General features: G+C 34.6%; 1 protein-coding gene across 3 annotated transcripts in view; it reads left to right on the top strand.

Annotated features, from left to right (window-relative positions):
• Window positions 1-24932, top strand: part of XRN1 (5'-3' exoribonuclease 1) — a 103041-nt gene that overhangs the window by 64690 nt on the left and 13419 nt on the right. For 2 of the 3 annotated variants that reach the window (XM_038571104.1, XM_038571103.1), the window contains exons 26-37: window positions 2529-2618; window positions 3020-3155; window positions 6985-7041; window positions 7178-7310; window positions 9430-9499; window positions 10798-11005; window positions 12389-12484; window positions 16924-17032; window positions 20603-20664; window positions 22040-22150; window positions 22302-22424; window positions 22885-23044. In XM_038571104.1, coding sequence (XP_038427032.1) covers window positions 2529-2618; window positions 3020-3155; window positions 6985-7041; window positions 7178-7310; window positions 9430-9499; window positions 10798-11005; window positions 12389-12484; window positions 16924-17032; window positions 20603-20664; window positions 22040-22150; window positions 22302-22424; window positions 22885-23044 — 1355 coding nt within the window. Of the gene's footprint in view, window positions 1-2528; window positions 2619-3019; window positions 3156-6984; window positions 7042-7177; window positions 7311-9429; window positions 9500-10797; window positions 11006-12388; window positions 12485-16923; window positions 17033-20602; window positions 20665-22039; window positions 22151-22301; window positions 22425-22884; window positions 23045-24932 lie in introns of those variants that run through there. The other variant, XR_005377104.1, reaches the window with a different exon arrangement.

Genomic DNA, 24932 nt, shown 5'->3' with positions numbered 1-24932 from the left:
AGTAGCTTCCTAAGAAAGCTTATGAGTCTGGAGATGTTTTTATTCTTCCCTGATCAGACTTGATACCTGGCCTGGGTATAGAATCCTAGATTGGAAATTATTTTCCCTCAGAATTTGAAAAGTACTGCTCTATTCTCTTTTTGTTACCTGTGCTGGTGAGAAATCTGGTGCCATTGTGATTCTGAATCTTTGTGTATGATCTATTTTCATTTTCTGAAATCTTTTTAGAATCTTCCCTTTACCAGTGCAGTTTTAATAATATGATACTGTGTGCCTTTGTCTGGATCTTCTTTCTTTCCTTTGGCTGTTTAGTTCTTTCACACTTAAAACTGATGCCCTTCCGTTCTGAGAAAATTTCTTGTATTAATTCTTTGATAATTTCATCCTCTCCTTTTTTTCTGTTCTTTCTAGGGCTTATGTTAGATGATAGACCTCTGGATTAATCCTCTTAATTTTCGTATCTCTTCTCACCCATTTTCTATATTGTTATACTTCTGTTCTACTCTCTGAGAGATTTCTTCAACTTTATCTTATATCATTTTTATTTTTTTTATTTAATCATTTTTAATTTCTAAAAATGTATCCTTATTCTCCAGCATTCCTTTTTTTATAGTATCTTGTTCTTATAATGAATAAAATGTCTTTTTCTTTGAAGATGGTAGTTCTCATTTTCTTCTCTTCTCTGTATTTGCTCTTTTCTCCAAAATGCACTTTTTTTCTGTTTTGATTCCACCTTTCATATTCAAGATTTTTTTTTTTTTTTTTACTTGTCTGGTGGTTCTTGGATGTCTACTCATATTTAAGAATGAGGCATTAAAAAGCTGATTGGAAATTTAGTGTGTTTCAGTGGAGCTTGTCAGGTGGGACTTTGCTATTTCTGCAGAGGACCTCCAAATGTTACTATCCATGTATGTATGTTTTCTCTCAGGCTGGCTAGTTTCCCTACAGAGATATCCTCCAGCCTTTTTTTTGGAGGACAGATGTGAGAAACAAAACTGACATAAGTGTTTTGGAAATTAACCAGAGAAAAGGGATTTTATTATATAGTGGATACTATGAAATGCCCTCCAAGCCTCCCTATAAGACTAGAGGTCTTACTTCTTTGGGTACTAGGATGCTATTGTCTGACAGCCCTCAGCTGTGTGCTCTCTTCATAAATTACCTTGCAGAAGAGAAGTGCCCCACCTAAAGTTTTGTCCCCTTTTCCACAATAGCCACAGATCCAACACCTGATCTACAAGGAGGTGTAAAAGACATAACTAACCTGATTGACCTAGTTCAGGATACATCTGAAGGGCCATCTTAGTTTGAAATCTCTGTAGGACTGACCAAGGAGTTTAATAACAGAGGATCACAGCCCAGCTTCTCCCTACTCAATGCTGCTTCCTTTCTTTTTTCCTTCCCCTCTATATGTGTTAATTCCACAAGAGCTCTCTGATAAACTTTCTTGTTTAGTTTCATCTCAAGAGTGTGCTTGCTAAAGAAGTTACACTTCCTATTCTGCTTCCTAGCAACACATCGTAGTTACACTTTCATTAGTTCCCTGTCATCTCCTCACGTCCTACCCGCCCATCTCCCATGCCTTGTGTACCTAAAGGTAGAGCATCCCCTGTTCAACCTCTCCAAAAGATAAAATACAGACAGTTCTTATGCTGGGTGAAGGTGAGTAATCATGTGATTATCCAACTGCTTATTATACAAAATTTTCAACTACAAGCCTAGTAAACTTCACCCTGCCCATACTACAGCATTAAAATGTACTTGGAGCCCATAATTTCTAAGCTTTTGCAGACTTGGCACATTTTAAATAATCTTGTTTGTTGTTGACTTCCCACCCTGGTTGCTTAGGGTGCAGCTTTTTCCCATCTTTCAAATCAATTAATACTTACCCATCCAGTTTCCAGTTCCTAAAATTTTCTAAACAACTCATATATGCTATCAGACTCACCACTTCTCTTTTCCTGCCTTTCTGGGTCTCTGGCCTATTTTATACTTTACTCTTTTTTTTTTTTTTTTTTTTTTTTTTTTTGTAGGTTAGGAAGTGAGCAAAAATTAAGCTCATATGTTCAATCTGCTATGTGTATTTAAAGGTCCTGCACTATTCAGGAAGCAATGGAGTTTTGAGGACTATGAGAAGAAACTTTTAGTTTATTTTATTTTTCTTTATTGTGGAATGATCCAGCTTTGTTGTGAAAATTAGAAAATGAACCTGTAGATATTATTTTTGTCCATTTATCACCTATCATTATGATCTAAAAGTGATTAGAGCCAGTAAATGAAGTTTATAAATAAAGCTTATTATAGTTTATGAATTGAATCATTTCTCCCTCAGCTGCTGGGAGTTTTTTTGAGGGCCTATGAATACTTTCAAATTATTTAGTCTCTATCCTTTATTAATACTCTGTGTATAACAGTCAGTCCTCAGTATATTTTATATGTCCCCTTAGGATCCAAAATTATTTGATAGCAAGTTTATGTGAAGTTAGCCATACATATTTTCTAAGCAGTATTTTTGTTTGTTTGGCTAGAGCTCCAGAACTATTTAGTTATATAGCCAAAAACAGCCAGGAGGATGTATTCTATGAAGATGACATTTGGCCTGGAGAAAATGAGAATGGGTAAGCCAAATTTGTAGTATTTATTGGCTCATAGTTCAACTTAGTAGTTCTAGTGAAAGCTACAGTAGTTAATCAAGAATTTATATTACTTTTGTGGGGAGGGTTTTATATATATATATATATATATATATATATATATATAATACATATATTTGTTGCTTTAAGATCTTCATATATCAGTAAAGTACTTTTAAACTAATTTACTGGGTTTTTTTAATTACTGAGAAATAATAGGTCCATGTTGATACTAGATTTATAACTATTTCCAATTAAGTTTAGTGATTCTTAATTATTTGCTGTCATTTATAATTCATAACCCTTAGAAAATTTATATTAGGCATTTTTTATAAACCCTCAGTAAGTTTTAATCATTGTGAAAAAATTATTGTTTTTAAATGTAGTGCTGAGAAAGTTCAAGAAATTATTACTTGGCTAAAGGGACATCCTGTCAGTACTTTGTCTCGTTCTTCTTGTGATTTACAAATTCTGGATGCAGCTATTGTTGAGAAAATTGAGGAAGAAGTTGAAAAGTGCAAGGTACTAATTTTCAATAACCAAGACGATTGATGATATTTGAAGTTAAATTGACTGTATATCATTCTACAGATAATTTATTTGTGTTTGCATCAAGTAAAACGTGAACTCAATGTTTCTAATTTATGTCAGGTAATCCTATAAAAAATGTTCCAGCCATTTCCAGTGGTCATTAATAAATTTATCTGAATAAATAGAAATGTACTTTAATGTATAAAAGCTATTACCATTTAAATTTTATGTCCTAATGGTGTTTCTAATTTTAGGAATTAATACTATGTAATTCTAGCCAAAATATAAAGTTTATGATTAAGAAATAAGGTCGATCCCCTATTCCTTCCTATTCTTTTTTTAAAGACATAGTTCTTTTTATAAAACATAAACAGTGTTTAATGCAGTTTTACAGAATCACTTGTAAAATGTACTTTTCCATCCACAAACACATTCAGTATTTTTGAAATCCTGCTTAATCTCCTATTTTTTGGGGTCTTGATTTTTAAAAGCAATCATCTTTTGTGTTGCCTTAACTATTTTATTTTGATCTTCTATCTTGATATAATAGAAAATGAATTATATTCCTTTTTTAAATTTTTTTATTTTATTTTCCACACGTTGGCCTTTTTTATTAAAATGATGTTGCTTTGCTAACACAGCAGTCTAATAGCAGACTAAGTTAAGAAATGGGCTCTGAAGTCATTTTCCCCCATTTCTCTTTCAATACTTATAACCTTAGGCAGGATACTTAAGATATTTTCCATACCCCTATGTCTTCATTGGTAAAATGAGAATAAAATAGTGCCTACTTCATAGGGTCATCAAAAGGATTAACTAAGTTAATGCATGGAAACTCCTTCTAGTAATGCCTATTTTTAAGCCCTAATGATGCTTGGCTATTATTATTTGAATTCTTTCATCACATATTCAAGAGTTATGAAGGCAGTCTGGAAAATTACTACTAGATGACTCTTTTTCTCTTTAGGAAAAACTATAAGGCTTAGAGCCAAGAGTCTGATTTTTTTTTTTTTTTTTTGAAAGATCATTGATACTCAGATAAGGAGAGAAACCTACATTTCGGGATCCCTGGGTGGTTCAACGGTTTAGCGCCTGCCTTCGGCCCAGGGCATGATCCTGGGGTCCCGGAATTGGATCCCACATCGGGCTCCTCGCATGGAGCCTGCTTGTCCCTCTGCTTCTCTCTCTCTCTGTCTCATGAATAAGTAAAATCTTAAAAAAAAAAAAAAAAAAGAAAGAAAGAAACCTGCATTTCATTTTTTTTAACCTTCATTTCTTTTTTTCAACCTAGAATAAAATCCATTTGTACAGCATTGTTTTTGAAACGAGTTTTCCACTTAATAAAGGTTTATTACTCTAAGGCCCCAAATTTTACTTTGATGCTTGAGATTCTCCATTTCTAACAAGCTCCCACATGATTGTGAATAGTCAGACCCCAGAACTTTTCATTTAGTAGCTGTGGATTGGAGCCTATTTTGAAAATTCATCAGTTTATTAATTTCCCTAATGAATCAGGTTTGACTGCCATGTCCTGTAATCAGTGCTATAATGTAGTAATACCTAGAGACATATTAAAGCATATGGGTTATTTTTTTCATATGCAATACTCCAGGCAGAGGTTTGGGGTCTGCTTTTTATAATTGTTTTATGTTTATTTTTTTCTCCTTCCTGCTGTTTTCAGGGGGTACCAGTTGTACCATATTAGTCCTAGTCTGCTGTGGGCTGGAAGCATGGACATCCTGTCAGTACTTCCTTCACTATTCATTCTATTTACAATTGCAATCTCTCTCCATACTGTGGTCCCCCTTACCTGCTTTATTTTTCTCTATGCCTTTTACCATCAAACATACTATATATTTTCCTTATTTTGTTTCTTGTATGTCTCCCTGAATAAAGGAACAGATCGCTATTTTATCCTCAGCACCTAGATCAGTACAAGGCACATAAATGGCACTCAGTAAGGATTTGTTGAAAGAATAAATGAAATGTCTTCATAATAAAAGATAATAGGGTCTGTTTAAAGTCTTGAGCATTTTACAATATATAATACATGAATTCTATAGTATGTGGTCTCTGTAGCTTGTAGCTGTTTAATGGCCTTTTATACTTATTTCTGTAAGGTATGTTCTAAAGATAGGTGGCTGCCAAATAAGTAAACTGTTGCCATTTTTCCTAGTTGATAAGAATTCACTTAAAAAATATTTAATGTGAATAATAGTTATGGATAGCAAAGGATATAAACTATTCTCATGTTTTTATTAGGTAGAGCAGGTATTGTTATTTCTATTTTACAGTAGAAGGAGGCTGATGCTTAAGTTGAGTGTGAGTTCACAAAATTAACAAGAAGTAAACTTGGGACACAACTCTTCTTCCTGCATTTGTTAGATGATCAAAAAATTCAGGCATCAAAGCCAATTTCACAATAGATTCCAAAATCCAGGGCTTTGTTAAATCAGTGCCACCTTAATTTTTATAAGTTGCCAATAGACCGACTGATCTATTGTCATAGATCAGTACTTTATATATTTTTTCCTTTAATATAAATCTTCATTGACTATAACATAAAATTCTTTTTAGAGTAAAAAAGCATTTGAACAAAATAGCATTTACATAAATTTCAAACAGATCAATCTAATCTTTTGTTAGTAGTAAGGTTACTTTGGGGAAAGTAGTAACTGGGAGGGAATACAGGAGTTCTTATGTTGTGCTTAGTAATCTTCTCTTTCCTGAACTCGGTATGGTTATACATAGATAAGCTCACACTATAAAAATTAATTGAGTGTATGCATACAATTTTGTATTTTTCTATGCCTTATATACTTGAACAAAAAAACTTACCTTTAAAAACATTTTAAAGGGTACCTGGGTGGCTCAGTCAGTTACGCATCTGCCTTCAGCTCAGGTCATGATCTTGGGGTCCTGGGATTGAGCCTCATGTTGGGCTGTCCATTCAGCAGAGAGTCTTCTCCCTCTCTCTCTGCCTCTCCTCTCTGCTATGCTCTCTCTCTCTCTCTCCCTCAAATAAACAAAATCTTTTTAAAAATTTAAGATTTTAAATTTATTAATGAAAAAAATATTTTTTTAAAGATTTATTCATAAGAGACACAGAGAGAGAGAGAGGCAGAGATATAGGCAGAGGGAAAAGCAGGCTCCCCACAAGGAGCCCGATGTGGGACTCAATTCCAGATCCCTGGATCATGCCCTGAGCCGAAGGCAGATGCCCAGTCGCTGAGCCACCCAGGCATCCCCCCAAAAAATGATTTTTAATTTATTTATTCATGAGAGACACAGAAAGAGAGACATAGGCAGAGGGAGAAGCAGGCTTTACACAGGGAGAGCCTGCTTGTTCCCAGGACCCTGGGATCACGACCTGAGCCAAAGGCAGATGCTCAACCCCTGAGCCACCCAAATCCCCCCCCACCAAAAAAAATTTTTTTTAAGTAAGAATTTATTATTCCGGGCAGCCCAGTTGGCTCAGCAGTTTAGCGACACCTTCAGCCCAGGGCCTGATCCTGGAGACCCGGGATAGAGTCTCACATTGGGCTCCCTACCTGGAGCCTGCCTCTCCCTCTGCCTGTGCCTCTGCCTCTCTCTCTCTCATGAATAAATAAGTAAAATTTAAAAAAAAGAATTTATTATTCCTCCCTGCTACATCTGAAGAACTTCAAATATTCTTTAAATTACTCATTTCATTTGGTTTTTAAAAATGAATAAGAATGATGGCCAACTGAATAATAATAATTTTATATTTTAATGTAAATCCAAATAATAATTTTATAATTTAATGTTTTTAAATATTTAAAATTTTTTCTTTCTTCAGCAAAGAAAGAATAATAAGAAGGTACGAGTAACAGTGAAGCCCCATTTGCTGTACAGAGTAAGTTTCCTATCAAAGAATTAAAAGTTGTTGTTTTTACTTTAAAAGTATAGAAGGAACAAAATGATTTTGTTAGAGTAATAGAATAATTATTTCAAATTAGAGTTAATAATAATTAAAGCTTTCTTCTCTTCAGCCTTTAGAACAGCAACATGGAGTCATTCCTGATCGAGATGCAGAATTTCGTCTCTTTGACCGTGTGGTAAATGTGAGGGAGAACTTTTCAGTTCCAGTTGGCCTTCGGGGCACCATCATAGGAATTAAAGGGGGTAATATCTCTGTACTTGGCATGTCTTCAACTGCATCTGTAATTACAATGTAAAACACAAATTTCTGTGTCTTAATTCTTAAGCAGAGAGCAACAATGTACATATAGTTAACACTACTGTACTATACACTTAAAAATGATTAAGGTGGTAAATTTTTTGTCATTTATTTTTTATTAAAAAAAAAAAAGAAAAGGATGAGAGAATGGAGGAAAAAGGAAAGAAGCAACTAAGGATCTAAATGTGCCTCACAGGAATGAGCATGAGCAGCTTTACAGTATAGATTACAAAAAAAGTCAGTCCAGCATGAAGCAGCAAATCAGGTGTCAAGGTGTTGGCAGTCCTGTTCTCTCATGTCTCAAGCACTCAACCTTGGTCTGATTGTCTGGACTAGGAATGGTAAGGGCCAGATGGGTATAGTGAAACAACCCTCCTAATGCTGTCTGCTCAACCCCCTGCATCACCTGCTCAAATACTGAGCTTATTGGATTCTATTCTAGTTAAGTTGTCTTAACAAGGCCTTAGGATTCTGATAACATAGAAGTTTCCTTTCTTCTGACAGTTCCTATCAGTAATAGAGACTGCTTGGAATCTTGTCTTGAGAGGATTTTAAAGCTGTATATCTATGTTGAGTGGGAAAGAGCTCTGTCATTGATTAACCATGTCCATTAACCATGGACGGGAAATAAAAAGGGAAATTTTTCATTACTGCCCTCAGCTGAGACCTCATTTCCACAGTCAATTTTGCTAAAGGGAGAAAACAATCCTTTTACCTTTTGTAGTATTAATAATCTTTTGAGGAAGTGCCCCTCCCTCAGGGAATAGGAACCTAGGTGAGCTTTAAACCTTCAGAGGAGAAACTGCCTCTCGCTGAGCCTTACTTTTTTGAGTTTAGATTTCTGGTAAAAGTATCAGATTGAAAGGTACAGCTGGGGCCGCCTGGGTGGCTGAGTCAGTTGAGCATCTGCCTTCAGCTCAGGTCGTAAACTCAGGGTCCTGGGATCAAGTCCTGCTTTGGGCTCCTGCTCAACAAGGAGCTTGCTTCTCCCTCTCCTTCTGCCTGCCACTCTGTCTACTTGTGCGCGCTCTCTCTCTCTCTCTGTGTCAAATAAACAAAATCTTAAAAAAAAAAAAAAAAAGAATGAATGAAGGAAGGAAGGAAGGAAGGAAGGAAAGGTACAGCTGGATGTTAGGGAATGGATGAGCTCTGCAGGCCTGGTTTCAGCTGGGCAGTGAAAGACTAGGGATAGGGGACAGAAGATATTTCTCCACTCCTAACCCAGGCTAGGATATTATCAAATATTGTGCTAGGGTTCTTCAGAGAAGCAGAATCAATAAAGTGGAAAAGAGGTGGGGGAAAGGTGGAGAGAAATTGGGGCAGGGGCCAGTAAGCAATGAAGAGAGGGAAGGGAAGAAGAGAAGGAGAAAAGGAAGGGAGTAGGGTCGGTCAATTCTGAAGTAATGCAATAGACTGTATTATTAATTTGGGCTTAGAATTAAAATATAGCTAATTATGTCACTTTACCTTGGTGTTTTGGATTAACTTAATTTTGCGAGATATATATCATCAGCCTTTCTGCCAAATTTTGTTCTTCTTTATTCCTAAGTTTATTGCACTGTCTTTCTCATGTGTCTCATATCTCAGTTATGATATCCCTAATCTAGCAAGTCATCTCAGTCAGAACCTTGGAGTTATCTTTGGCATCTCCATCCTTTTTATCTAGACAGGTCTTACCAATTCTAACTGATAATTTTTCCATTCTCTCCATTCTATTCTCTTTATTAAGTAAACTGCCATATTTTTAAATCTTCATTGTCAAATTTTATCTAGTTTACACAAGGCCTTCTAAACTTTGAACTCCAAAGGTTACCTCTCTTATTAAGTCTTTTATTATGAATAATTTCCAACATAGACTAAAGCAGAGGCAAAATACAATTAATTTCATCCAATTTAAAATATTATTTACTTTAAATAATACCAGTAAGAGTCTGTGAGTTTATCTACTTTTCACTTACTGTATTCCCCTACACTATTTTCTGATAGTTGTAATGGCTCTTACAATTCAAAAACTTAAATGGTGATTTTTCATCATGTGATTTTTAAATCTTTCTTATTTAACAGCTAATAGAGAGGCTGATGTACTGTTTGAAGTATTATTTGATGAAGAATTTCCTGGAGGCTTAACAATAAGGTTTGTATTTCCTGGTGATAATTAACATTTTGTAAATATATCTCCGTGGCCAGTGACTTTACATTACTTTTTTATTTGCCCGCAATTTGAATTCTTATTATATGCAAGACAATACACATACTATTAGGGATGTATCTGAGTAAGACAAACATGCTTTCTAGTCTCATCGAGCTTTCATTTCAGTGGGGAAGATAATTGTGTAACTGAAAATATTATTTAAAATGTGAGAAGTGCTGAGGAGGAGTTCAGGTTTCTAAAAGAGTATGACTTAATCTTGAGAATTCTAGAAAGGTTTCCTTGACAAGTGATATTTAAGATGGGACTTGAAAGACTGAGTAATAGTTAAGTAGAGAAAGAAGGAAGAAGAATGACAAATGGTCAGGAAGAGGAAATAGTGTGCAACAAAGGATTTATTCATTCATTCATTCAAAAAAAGAATGATAATATGTCTAAACTTCAACAACTATGGAAGATTAGAGTAACAGATAAAAGCAAGGACTGTGGGTCACCTAGGTGACTCAGCAGTTGAGTGTGTCTGCCTTTGGCTCAGGGCGTGATCCTGGAGTCCCAGAATCGAGTTCCCCATCAGGCTCCCTGCAGGGAGCCTGCTTCTCCCTTTGCCTGTGTCTCTGCCTCTCTCTGGGTGTCTCTCATGAATAAATGAATAAAATCTTTAAAAAAAAAAAAAAAAAAAGCAAGGACCATACTGTGCAGGTGCTTATAAGCCAACTTTGAAGACATATTAGGGATTTTGGTATCTTAATCTTTGTCCTTAAAGCAATGTCATCAAAATCAGACATGTAACATGATCAGATTTATATTTTAGTGGGATTATGGGTACATGGCCATACTCACGTGGTTTGAGGAAACAGGAAATTGAGCTGACCCTTGAGGAGTTTGACCATGAAGGAGGTTAGCAGGTTTAAAGCAAGAGGATTGGATTTTTTGTTTTTAACTTAGAGAGATTTATTTATTTTGGAGCTGCACTGATAGAAAAGTTAAAGTTACAGGAAAAAGGATTATGCTAGAGTAAATGATGCCTGGAATGAGTTCTGTCACGTAACCTTTGTGCTACTTTGAATAGGTAGCTAAAAGGCTTCTGAGGGGTCTATTCTGAAACTTTTCAGAAATGTATCATCTTATAAATGGAGATTTTTCTATGATTTCAAGTTCCTCTACTGAATTTAAAAGTAATGTTTACTAATTCAGACTATGGACTATCTACCAAAAAATAATGAGTCTTCTTCTCCCTAACACATTTAGTATTATTTCCCTCTGAAATAACTGTTTACTTTTAGGTGCTCACCTGGTAGAGGTTATCGACTGCCAACATGTGCCTTGGTGAATCTTACTCATGGGAGTCGCTCTGAAACTGGAAATCAGAAGTTGACAGCCATTGTGAAACCACAACCAGCTGTGAATCACTATGGCTCAAATTCATCAATTTCATCTGGTCATTTGGGAGGCCTGAACCATTCCCCCCAGTCACTTTTTGTTCCTACTCAAGTAAGGCTCCTAGTCTTTCATTTCTTTCTGCCCCCTTAAAATCTCAGGCACTTTGTAAGTAAAACCTAATTTGACTTAGTTTTTAAAATATTTTTGATTCAAGTCAACTTCAGATTTGTTTTAAGTTAATAGGCTAGCAAAGGATGTTGTTGGGGCACCTAGGTGACTCAGTCGGTTAAGTGCCTACCTTCGGCTTAGGTCATGATCCCAGGGTTCTGGGATTGAGCTCCATGTCAGGATCCCTGCTCAAGCAAGGAGTCTACTTCTCCCTCTCTGCCTATTCCCTGGCTCATGCTGTCTCTCAAATAAATAAATAGAATCTTAAAAAAAAAAAAAAAAAAGCTACTAATAGCATCCTACATCTCTTTTCATATATTTACTTTTCAAACTAACATTTACATTTTTTTCTTGTATAACTCAAACGTATTCTATCTGTATGAAATGGCATGAATTTGAAAGGTTAAAAGGGAGAGAATTACATTTATCAAAAACCATTCTCAATTCCTATCCATGCAACTCATGGGTGATTTCCTCTATTTTATCTTTCTGGGAACAAAAATTGTGACATTTAACCTTGTTTAACTCCATTTCACCAAATCTTTTTTTTTTTTTTTTTTTTTAAGATTTTACTTATTTATTCATGAGAGACACAGAGAGAGAGGCAGAGACATAGGCTGAAGGAGAGGCAGGCTCCATGAAGGGAGCCCGATGTGGGACTTGACCCCAAGACCCTGAGATCACAACGTGAGCCAAAGGCAGAGAGATGCTCAACCACTGAGCCAACTGGGCACCCTTCCGTGTCGCCAAATCTTAACCACATTTTAATTCAAGTAATACATGTTCATTATAGACTAATTAGAAAACACAGAGATAATAGCAAAGGAGATAGAAGTAAAAATCAAGTTTCATAGGTTATCACTATTAAATTTTGGTGCATATTTTTTCAGTTTTAATCTGCACAAAATAAATTCCTCATAAGTATTGGCTGATTTTTTAATGTTAGATTACTTTTGGGTAATATTTTAAAGGTTTTAAAAATAAAATCGTTAGATGGTAGCTTGAATGAGATAATTTGTCTGTACTAGAAGACTAAAAACTCTGTTGGTGGGGATATTGATTTAGTATAATCTTCCAAAGCATTTGTCCTGCTTTAAATACTTTTCAATAAAACCATTCAAAATCAACTACATATGATGAAAACCATTTTCATTCCAATAGAATATTTTTATGATGACTATTCTGAGCTCCAGGAAAAGAAGAACTGAAATTTCCAATAATGGAAGTTAATATCCTACCTAATGCTAAATAACTTAAATGATAATTTTTTTTTATCTTTATTTTTTCACACTTCAGTTTTTTAAGAAATTTTTTGTGCTTTGCCAGGTACCTACTAAAGATGATGATGAATTTTGCAACATTTGGCAGTCCTTACAGGGATCTGGAAAGGTTCAACACTTTCAACCAACTCTACAAGAGAAGGTTGGTATACCTTGTTGGATGGACACTTAGTTTAAAAAAACAAAATTTACATTTCTTTTGTGGGTATGCAATGATTAGTTTTTTCCTAAAATCTCATAAAATAGAAATAAGTTTTAATCATGAATTTTCATAATTCTCATCAGCCATATATAAAATTTTTTGGACTCATGAGAGGGAATATAGATAATTTTTCTTTTATAAATCAATTTTGGATTTTATTTCAGTTGTTTGCAAAATCATAATAACTATATCTTAAATTCAACAAAGGCCTTAATGCACTTGTTAACTTATTCATTTCCACTTGAATGTGGAGCTCTATGCTAGCAGTTGGTTGTCTTAAATATGAATGAGCAAATTCATATTCCTTGATAGAGATTAAGAAGGGAAAAGAAATTCTCCTAAAGTAGTAGACTCAGATTTAAAAAAAAAAAAAAAAAAGGAAAAAGTAAGGAATAAATTCCTACAATATTTTTTTGCTAGTTACTATCTTCTCAGCTTAGGTCAAGAAGGAATGTTCTCACAAGTTTATAAATCAGTAGCCTGCACCATGAAGGCCTCATTTATTCTAATGTCCTCCAGTGATGGTGGCATTTTCAGATTGAAGAGGAGTCAGTAACAAAGGAAATGATGGTAAAATAAACATAAAAAGTGAGAATGACAAAATACATAGGTCTCCTCTGCCAATGTTCTAAGTTTTGCTTAGATCATCCATAAATCTTTTCTACCCAAATGTAGTCCAAATCCAGATTTTCAAACTCTCTCTTCCTCTCTAATATATTTGATACTGCTAACCATTCATTCTTTAGAAATACTTCGTTATCATTCATTTATTTCATTAATTCAGTCAGCATGCATTTATTGAGTTCTTATCATGTGCATTGTTCTATGTGATGAGAATCTAGCTATAAACAAAATAAAAATTCTGGCCCCCAAACAAGTCGTATTCTAGGGAGGAAAAGACAATAAACAATAAGTAAATTGCATGACATATTAGATGGTAATACAAAAGCTTGAGAAAAATTTCAGAGAAGGAAGATAGGGAACATTGGCAGGAGAGGGAGGAAAAGTTTTGTAGTTTTAAATAAAATGATCAGGTAACATTTGAGTAAAGATTTGAATGAAATGAGGAGTAGAGTATGTAGAAATCTGAAGGGAGAGTATTCCAGACTAATTCAAAGACCATTTTGGCAAAGCCAATTCCAGGTATACTCAAGGAAGAGAAAGAAGACCATTTATGGTTTTGAATCAATAGGCTGAGTTGTAGGAACTGTAATTAGATACCATGCAGGACTTTCTGGGTCATTATAAGGACATCATTTTTTACTCCGTGAGATTAGGAATAACGAAGGACTTGGAGCAACAGATTGACATGATGTGATTTATATTTTAATAGAGTCATTCTATCTGCTATGTTAAGAATAGAATGTAGAGGAGCCAGGATAGAAACAGATTAGTTAGGAGACTACTGGAATCATCCAGATAGAGTTGATAATTGACTTAGACCAGAACAGTAAGAACCTAGAGAAGTGATCAAATTCTAGGCATATTTGGAAGAAATTGCCATCTAATTATGTATTGGATATGGGGTTAAAAGAGAAAAAAGTGTATTAAAGAGTGTGATTGTTAAGGTCTTAGTAACTAAAATGATAGAGTGGCTGTTACCTGAAAAGGGAAAGATTGCAAGTCAAGGGTTTGTGGAGGAAGATCTGGAGTTCAATTTTGGTCATAGAAAGGTTGAGATATATATTAAACATCTAAGTGGAGATACAGAGTTAGAAATTTCAGTAGAGATGTAGAGTTAGACATTGATTCTGATGGTAATGGAGGATGTCCAAACCAGAGAGAGAAATTTGGGCATGTATGTGTGTATCTATAAAGAGTCAAAAAGATTAGGTGAACCTGACAAACAAGACTGAGAAGGAATGACCATTTTACAGGAAGAAACCCAATAAAGCATAGGTGTTCTAGATGCCAAGTGAAGAATGGATGTCAAGGAGAGTAATCAACTGTGTCAAATGCTGGCAGTGGATCAGTTAAAATGAAAACTGAAAATCAACTATAGAGTTTTGCACCTGAGATCATTGGGAATTTTGACAAGAGCAGTTTCAAATAGAGTAATAAGAGTGAAGGAAGAGTTTGTTTAATAAGAGAGAAGGGGAGGGGCGCCTGGGTGTTTCAGCGGTTGAGTGTCTCCCAGGGCATGATCCTGGGGTTGGGATCGAGTCCCACATTGGGTTCCACATCGGGTTCCTTGCTTGTTTCTCCCTCTGTGTCTCTGCCTCTGTGTGTGTGTGTGTGTGTGTGTGTGTGTGTGTGTGTCTATCATGAATAAATAAATATAATCTTTTAAAAAAATAAGAGAGAAGGGGAGAAGAAAAAATGGAAGTAGCAAATATAGGCAATTCCTTCAAGGAGTTACACTCTAAAAGGAAACATTACCCTTGACTCCCCTCTTGCCTTTTGCTTTTTATTCAACTTCTTTCTTAACTTATTTTTCCAACTGTTCAGAGGCACTGTTCCCAAAAACCAAACAACAGGTTTTTTCTCCCCCTTTTATTTTATTGTTTGGTGATGCTGTCTCTTACTTCACTGCTAGTTACCACTTAATCTCTTGTGACCCATACCTCTCAATCAGGATCTAAGCCAGTATCTCTAACTTTCTAGAAGACAGGTATAGATGGACACCACACCATCACCTCAACTGCAAGATGTATCAGAATTGACCTCACCTAAAGCTTCTTCTCTTACCCTTATTTTTAACACTACCATTTCCCCAAGCATATATTCTGAAAAGCATGGAATAAAACCTTTTTCCTTTTCTTTTTTTTTTTTTTTTTTTTTGCAGTGAGATTCTAAGTCTTTATATCTTGCCAGTTCCCACAACTGGACCTTCGATTGTCATCCTAAACCCAGATTAACCTCCTATCTGTGCTTCCTGCTTCTTATCTCTGCTTTTTAGTCCTTCTTACATAGATAGTACTACTTGATGTATCTTTCCTAATGATCTTTCTTGGAGATCCTTTCAGCTATGTTGGCCCAGTGGCATAATTGAGCAAAATTAATAAGAGTTCCTGGGTTTGAACTCAGTTTATTGCCTGAGGCACTGTGGTGTGATAAATCTGGTACTGGACTCAGAATCAAGAAATTAGATTTGGTGACTCAAATTGAGCAACTCTAATTTCCTTGGGCCTTAGATGACTTCTTTTCCAGCCGTAAAAGAATGTTTTTCAAATATAGAATATATGGGGCAGTACTAGTGAAATTCAGCCTCAACTGAAACTAGTATCTAGGCCTTCTATAATCTAACTCTAGTAATTCTTATATAAAGTATGTCCAACTCTTTAGTAAAATGGTCTGTTCTAGTAAGATTGGTCTCTTTACTTTCCCTTCTTCCCACGAGTAGATAATTCCTGTTTCTGGTTATGTGTTCTTACTATTCCTTCCACTTTCCTCTCTATCAAAATGCCCCCTTGATCTCCAGCAAGGTCTGCTAGTTATTTTACCACCTATTTCCTTGAGATAAACTCAATACTTGATACTATACTTCCTCAGGATCTTCTGCATGCTGCTTCTGTTATTGGGTTCTGTTTCATTATTTATATCAGCTAAACACTGTCATGTTGTATTTCCTATTACATTCCAAGAATTATGAGCCACCACATACATCACTTAAAACTGTGAAGCATTTGTTAATAAGCAACCTAATATTCATCTGATGAGCAAATTCTAGATAACATGATTTTTAAAAACGTATTCAAGCTCTGGAAAAGGCAAAACTATGGAGACAGTAAAGAAATCAGTGGTTGCCCAGGGGTTAGGAGGAAAGGATCAATAGGCAGAGCACAAAAGATTTAAAGGCATTGACAATAATTTGTATGATACTGTAATGGCTCATGCATGTAATTATACATTGTCTGAACTCATAGAATGTATAACACCAAGAGTGAACCCAACATAAACTATGGACTTTGAGTAATAATGATGTGTCAGTGTTGGTTCATTATTGTAATAAATGTACCAGTCTGGTGGAGAATGTTGATACTGGAGAATGCTGTACATGTGCAGAAACAGAAGGGATATGAAATATCTCTGTATCTTTCAATTTTGTTGTAAATCTAAAACTGCTCTAAAAAAAGTCTTTTTTTTTTTTTAATGTAAGCTTTTATTGGCAAAATACGACAATGTGAGTAGTAAATAGCTTTATGTAGACATCAAATAGAAGAACCCAAAAAAACTATACCCAAAACTAGAATATTTTCTAATTAAACTTCTGGCATACTTTTTCTCTGATATGGTACTGTGAAATGGGTTTTAGAGTTGAGCTCAAATGTCAGCTCTCTTGTTATTTAGTTCTACAGCCAAATACTTTATCACCTTGAAGAAAATAGTGATAATATTAAGAGTTTAAATAAATCATTTATAAGAATTTTAACTTTCAGGTTGCAGTTCTACCTCAAGAAATAAGTCAAGTAACTCAACATCATAAATCTGGCTTTACTGACAACAGTGTTAAATGTCAGCAAAGAAAACATGAGCCTCACAGAAAATGTAAGTTTAAAGTTAAAAATATATTTATGATTCTAACTGCTTCCTTTTTTATTAATTATAAGTTTTATTGAGTTATAATTCACATGGCATAAAATTCATTTTTTGTAGTATTTAATTAGTGATTTTTTTTGTTTTTTTTTTTCACAAAGTTGTACAACCTATTCCATTTTCTAGATTTAGATCATTTTCATCACTCCAAAAAGAAACACCATACCTATTAGCAGTCATTCCTCCAGTCCCTGGCAACTATTAATTTACTTTCTATGGACATTTCATATAATCATAAAATTCATGACTTTTTGTGACTGGCTTCTTTCACTTTGCATAATGAACACAAGGTTCATCCATGTTGTAGTCATAGCATGTATCAATACTTCATTCCTTTTTTTTTTTCAGTCCTTTTTATGGCTGAATAATAGTACATTGTATAAATACTACATTTTGTCTATCCATTCATCTATTGACGGATGTTTGGATTGTTTCCACTTTGGGGCTATAATGAATAATGCTGCTATGAATATCCATGTAGAAGTTTTTGTGTGAACATACATCTACAATTCTCTTGAGTATACATCCAATTGAGTAGAATTACTTAGTCATATGTTAACTCTGTTTAACTCTTTGTGGAACTACCAAACTGTTTTCCAACTGGTGTTTCCCACCAGCAATATATGAGAATCCAGTTTCTCCACATCTTCCATAATACTTGCTGCTGCCCATATTTTTTATTACAGCAGGCCTAGTAGGTATAAAGTTAAATCTCTTTGTGGTTTTCATTTGTGATTCATTAATGACTAAAGACATTGGGCATCTTTTGATGTGCCTGTTGACAGTTTGTGTATCTTTGGAGAAATGCTTATTCAAGTCCTGTGCTCATTTTAAAATTAAATTATTTTTCTTTGCATCCTTGAGTTATGTGAGTCCTTTACATCTTCTATGCGCTACATGCATATTGAGATATTTGATTTGCAAATAAGTGCTCTTGCTTTTTGGGTTGTCTTTTTAACTTTATAGTGTCCTTGAAACAAGTTTTTAATTTTGATCAATTCTAATTTATCTTTTCTACTTCCTCTTTAGTCACTTGTGCTTTGGATGTCATAGCCAAGAAACAATTGCATAATCTAAGGTCACAAAGATTTATACCTGTCTTTTCTTCTAAGAGATTTGTAGTTTGGGGTCTTATATTTATTTAGATCTTTTTCTATTTCTAAGCATTTGTATATGGTATGAAGTAGGGATCCATATTCATTCTTTTACATGTGGATATCCAGTTGTTTCAGCACCCTTTGCTGAAAGTCTGTTCTTTTCGCATTGAATTTTCTTGGCACCCCATTGAATTTTTCTTGGCACCCTTGTTCTAAATCAATTGACTATAGATGTATGGGTTTATTTCTGACTTCTCAATTCTATTCCATGGATCTATATGCCATCTATATGCAAAGAACACACTATCTTAATTTATTATAGCTTTGTTATAAATTTTGAAATTTGGAACTTTGAGTCCTCCAGCTTTGTTTTTCTTTTTCAACATTGTTTTGTCTGTTCTGATCTCTTGCATTCTATATGAATTATAGGATCACCCTCCCTATTTCTGTGAAAATGGCAGCTGGATTTCTATAGAGATTGCATTGAATCTGTAGATCATTTTGGAGAGTATTGTCATCTTAACAGTATTATCTTCCTATCCATGAATGTCTTTCCATTTATTTAAGTCTTCTTTAATTTCCTTCAATGATGTCTTTTTTTTTTAAGATTTTATTTATTTATTCATGAGAGACACAGAGAGATAGAGAGGCAGGGACACAGGCAGAGGGAGAAGCAGGCTCCATGCAGGGAGCCTGATACGGGACTCGATCCTAGGACACCAGGATCACACCCTGAGCCGAAGGCAGACGCTCAACTGCTGAGCCACCCAGGCATCCCTCCTTCAGTGATGTCTTGTAGTTTTCAGTATACAAGCCTTACATCTTTTTAAAAATGTATTCCTAGTATTATATTGTTTTTAATGCTATTTATTATCAGTGGAACTGTTTTTTTCTTTTTTTAAATATTTTATTTATTGAAAATAAATAAAAGAAAGAGTAGAGGGAAGTGCTGAGGGGAGGAAGAGGGAGAGAATCTCCAGCAGACTCTGCACTGAGTGCAGAGCCCAATGTGGGGCTTAATCCCATGACCCTGAGATCATGACCTGAGTCAAAACCAAAAGTTGGATGCTCAAGCCACCCAGGTGTCCCAAGAATGGCCTTTTAAAATATTTTTCTAAAAAGCTATTTTCAAAAAAATTTGCGATTTTATAACCTTGATTCAGGTTGATAATTGCTAAACTATTTTTTGTACCAGTACCTAACTTATTTTTGTTTTGTTTTGTTTTTTTTTACATTTTAACTATAGATTAATGTCCCTATAAATCTCATAAATACAACTTAAATATTTTATGTTTAAATGAAATATGGTGTGATTTTTCTTCAAATCATTATTTACATGAATATATATAAACTACATTATCTGGAATTCCAGTTAGCTTTGTTGTGTGTGTCTCAACAAAGGCTTCATGTCAGTACACATTAACTTGCTTTTTTTTTTCCTCTTTTTTGCAAAAGATTATTTCTTTCCCTTCCTTTTCTTCCTTACCTCCCTTACCTCCCCCTCCTCTCCCCTTTTATTCCCCTCTCCTATTCCCTGTCTTCCTATATTTGTTCATGTCTTCCCTTCTCTCTTCATCCCATCCCTCCTCCCTGCTGCTTTTCTCACCTTCTCTTTCCTCCTTCCTTCTTCCTTTTTTCCTTTCTACCTTCCTCCTTTTTTTTTTAATATTTTATTTATTTATTTGACAGAAAGAGCACAAGCAGGGGGAATGGGAGGAGAAGCAGATTCCCTGCTGAGCAAGGATCCACATTTGAGGCTCAATCTCAGGACCCAAGGATCATGGCCTGAGCTAAAGACAGACATTTAACCAACTGAGCCGCCCAGGCACCCCTCTTCCTTCTTCTTCTAATTTATCCTTTTCGTTTTTCCTACCATTTTCTCAATGTCCCCTTAACAAGAATACTAAAATAGCTTCTTAGTTTTTCTCTTACACTCCTTCTATCTATTCAGTAAGCCACTGCCATATTTTAATCTCTGTAAAGCACAATTCTGATCAGATCACTACTTGCTCAAAACCTTTCTGTGATCAGTTGCTGATTGCCTACCAGATTAGCTCCATTATGTTCCTTGACCTCCAGCAGAACTATTCTATTTAAGAGTTCCATAAATACATTCCTTGTTTTGTGCCTCCATTTCTTTTCTCCTGTTATTTCCTTTGCCTAGAATGCTTAGCCTCCTACTCTGCCTTTTGCAAGCTTACATACCTTGAGACTCAGTTACATGTCACCTTTCCTTTTCCTGTATTATTGTTATCTGTATCTCTTCTCCCACTCATCTACATTATAATTTTTCAAAATGAAGGCCTTTTTCTTCTTAAAATTCTGTAAGTTTTCAACACAGTCTTGCTGTAGCAAATATTTGGTAAATTTAACTGTTTGTAGCAGTATTTTTCACTTACCATAATTCCTATTTTCTTGTTTCTAGTTAAAGAAGAGTGTAAGAGTCCTAAAACTGAGACTCGGTTACAAAAAATATCAAATAAGCAGGTAAGCTTTCTTAAATCAAATTTCTAGTAGCCAACTTTTGTTAGTAGGTCTGTGGCATCTGAATTTTACAGCCCAAATCCATAAGGTGTATGACAAGAAGGTTACTAAAATATATAACTACCTCTGACACTTAAATGAGAGGTTACACAATTAGAGTCAGGATTTGGGACTAGAAATGTTCGTATATATGTGTATGTGTATGTATATATACAAACACATATATATATTTAATAGTTGGGTGGCCTTGAGAAATTCATTATACCTCTCACGGCCTCAACTATCTTCATCTTTAAAATGGAGTAAAGAGGCACCTGGGTGGCTCAGTAGGTTAAGCATCTGTCTGTCTTTGTCAGAGGTCGTGATGCCAGGGTTCTGGGATCTAGCCCCACATCAGCCTTCCTGCTCAGTGGGGAGCCTACTTCTCCTCTCTCTCTGTCTGACGCTCCCCCTGCTTGTGCTCTATCAAATGAATAAATAAAATATTTAAAAATAAGTAAAATAAAATGGAGTAAAAATAGGTTACTTGTCTCACTCCATATATGTAGTCATATACATATGTACCTACATACATACAAACATACCTACATACATGAATGTACGTATAAAATACGTGGAAATATGTGTATGTATTCAGCGAATTTAGAATCAACCTACCAAAGTTAATGGTTAATTCTATGGAGTAGCTTGATGGGAGGAAGCTGAAATCATTTATGTTTTATTTTGTATAGCCTCTGATGATTGGTAAGGAAAATATACACATTTTATAATCAAAGAATAACAAATTTTTACTCTAAAAACATTCAACATGTATACTTATGGTATATGTATTGTATGCATACTATATTTTAATATGAAGTTTTAAAAAATTAGATCTTTTATAAGTTAGTAATGTATCAAATTTATAAAAGACATATTAGCAGAGTGTTTGGCACATAACAGGGTCTCAGTAAATATAATCTATTAATATTTAGATACCAGTAAATGGTTGACTTTTAAGGTCCTCTTTTTCAGAAACTCTTATGCTATAATTTCCTTTATTCTGGAGAAGGAATCTATAAACTTTCTCATGGATTCTTTCTCAGAATGTTTTTAATGCTAGAATAAAATAAGTAAGATTTGAAAGAAATTTAATTATATTGAAAGACAATTAGAATCACCCCTATTACCTACATTCATAATTGAAGGAAAACTTCTAAATTCATTTAGAAGTTAATGAAGATAAAGATCTAAGTTTTTGTTCATCCAAGTTTGCAGGTGCCCTTCTTATGATATAAAAGAAAATGGTACATAAAAACACTTGCACCAATTTATTTAGAACACTATTAAGTAGCAGCTATTTTATTTGCACAAAAAGCTCATTCTTACTCTTTTATAGACGATTGGAGGGCCTGCCAAATGTAATATTAAGCTATTGAAGAGAAATGAAAGTGCAGAAGTCTCAGAAAACCAAAAGGTTGTGACTGGTTACCCAAATGCTATTGATAAGGTAAAAGACTATTTATTCAATTTCTCTTCCCAAACTTTAGCAGGGAAGTTGATTGAGTAAAAAGTAAATGATCATTTTTGTACGTAAAATTCTTAGCCTTTTCTATGTCCTTATATTTTCATCTTCATGCACAAAATATTTATTCCTTTAGCCTAACCCTGGAATTGAGAACTTTTTAGCATCCTTGAATATCTCCAGAGAAAATGAAATACAGTCATCTCATCGTGAAGAGCCTCCAAGTGAAGAACTTTTGTCACCGCAGTCATTTGCTATGGTTCGTAGTTTGTTAGAGCTTTTGTACTAGAGTAATTTCACTGTTGTGGCCTATATGCATATATACCCCACGCAGCTGTTAAAACAGTTTTATCTCCCATGTACTGGTGTGTTGCATCATTATTGTCATATTGTGAGGAAAACCATGCCTCCCTGGGGAATTTAGCTATCTGTTTGTTTGTTTTCCTCTTTAAACCGTATAGCTCCCTTCCTTTTCAAACATTGCTACCAGACAATTTGGTCAGGTTAAATAGAAGGATTAAGTATTATTTCTGTGGCAGAAAACATGTGTATTTTTTTTCAACTCTAGACTTGATTTTGCTTATACCTTATCTAAATGTAGTTACCATCTTAATTTTTAACAATGGAACTCATTAAAAGAGGGTTTATAGCTCTGTAAGTCTAATGTTAACTTTTCTCCACCTACCCCCACCATCCTCATACAATCATTTCCAAAACAGAAGGGAACTCGGATGCTTAAAGAAATACTAAAAATTGATGGCTCTGATGCTGTGGACCATAAAAATGAAATGAAGCAGTTTGGTAATGAAGTCACTGTGTCCTCTAATAGAAGAGATGAATATGAACCTTCCTCCCAGCCTAAACAAAATAAGAAATTAAGTACGTAAACAAAGTATTATTATTAATAACCAGTATCATTTCAAATCTTCAGTTCATTTGGGGGTTTTTGTCACAAGCTTTTGAAAATAAAACTACTTGCATTTTTTAAAGAGTATAATTAAGAGTAACAAATGAGAGTATAATTTTTACACTTGTCATTAAATAATAATATAATTATATAACCAATAGATCTATATAGTTTCTTATGATTACTTAAATTGTGCTATTGTAGATTCTCATTCTGTAGTACTCAAATCTAGGAAAGTTTTCACATTCTAGCTTTTATTCCTCAGTAATTTAAAAACAATTAGCTTAAATACATTATTTAACTTTATTAAGATATTTTTCTATTTATAAAATGAGAATAAACATTGCAAATGATGTGTAATAATTATGTGATAAATATAAAGCAGTTAGCATTGTGTCTGGCATACTATAGGAAACAATAATTGATATTAGTATTATGTTATGATAGCTTGACCAACATAAAAATAGAAAAAGTTATAAGATCAATTAAAAATAATTAATGGAGGGGTGCCTGGGTGGCTCAGTCAGTTAAGCATCCAACTCTTGATTTTGGCTCAGGTCATGATCTCAGGGTTATGAGATCAAGCCCCATATTGGGCTCCGTGCTGGTTATGGAGCCTGCTTGAGATTCTCTCTCTCCCTTTCCCTCTGCCTCTCCCCCACCCCCTTTCTCTCTCCCTCTCTTAAAAAAAAAAAATGAAGGGAGATATTGGAAAGTAGGTACTTATCTTAAAACTATGAAGCCTACAGCATACCATCTGGCACATGCCAGATTTTAATGCATGTCCATCATGGCTCCTACTATCTGTGTCCCCTATACTTTAGTATTTTGTCTGTGTAATTCTCTGCAGAAGCCTCCTAGGAAGAATAACTAATGCAAAAGTAAGTTGGGACAGAACAGATCTGAGATCATTAAGGATCAAAATCTGGAGCCTAGCTTCATTTATTTTATATTCCAGTGCATATTAAAATAAATAATTAATTTTAAATTCCAGTAACTATTAGGAAACTATCATGGTGACAGACATGCTCTTGAAATAGAACAAAATAAAATTTTAAAACAAACTGGAAAAGACCACTGTCAAAACAATTAGCTTTATTTATTTCAGAATAGTGAAGAATATGATATGTCTTAGAATCAAGAGCTCGTGGTATACCTGGGTGGCTCAGTAGTTGGGCATCTGCCTTTGGCTCAGGCCGTGATCCTGGGGTCCCGGATTGGGCCCCCCACAGAGAGCCAGCTTCTCTTTCTGCCTATGTCTCTGGCTCTCTCTCTCTCTCTCTCTCATGAATAAATAAATAAAATCTTAAAAAAAAAAAAAAAGAATGAAGAGCTCAGAAACCAGCCCAAATTACAGAGCTAATAAGTTGTGGCTTTGGGCAAGTCACTTTACCTTTTTGTAATCTATAAGAAGTTTAGGTTCATTCTTCACTGAGGTATGCTCTTGTTCTATTAGCCAGTTTATTGATCATAAAGTGAACTTTTAGAATGTTTTAATCATCTTCTAAAAGTACTTTTTAAAAGGGTTACTTTTAGAAAAAACTTTTAAGCAGCATCATTTGGGAGCAACAAAACCATTTATCCATGTGTCTCAGAATATAGGATGGTATTTTGACAAGACTGAAGCCAAAGCCTCACAACTTAGGAATTAATTGTAAATCAGCTCAAGAAAACTATTTGCTTGTTCAAATTTTGCTTTGCTCAAACATAACTATATAGTCATTGATCTCTCGAGATGTCCATTTTTAGTAGTCAGCTACTTACCATATTTTAAAAATCTTTGTCATAGTCATATATCATTAATCAGTTATAATCATCTAAAAATCTTTATTGAATTCTTGGTAATTTTAGGCAATACTA

Source organism: Canis lupus, chromosome 23, assembly GCF_011100685.1.
Source record: "Canis lupus familiaris isolate Mischka breed German Shepherd chromosome 23, alternate assembly UU_Cfam_GSD_1.0, whole genome shotgun sequence".
Classification (NCBI taxonomy): Eukaryota; Metazoa; Chordata; class Mammalia; order Carnivora; family Canidae; genus Canis; species Canis lupus.
Note: the sequence above shows the minus strand (reverse complement) of the source record. Positions and strands in the feature narration are given on the sequence as shown.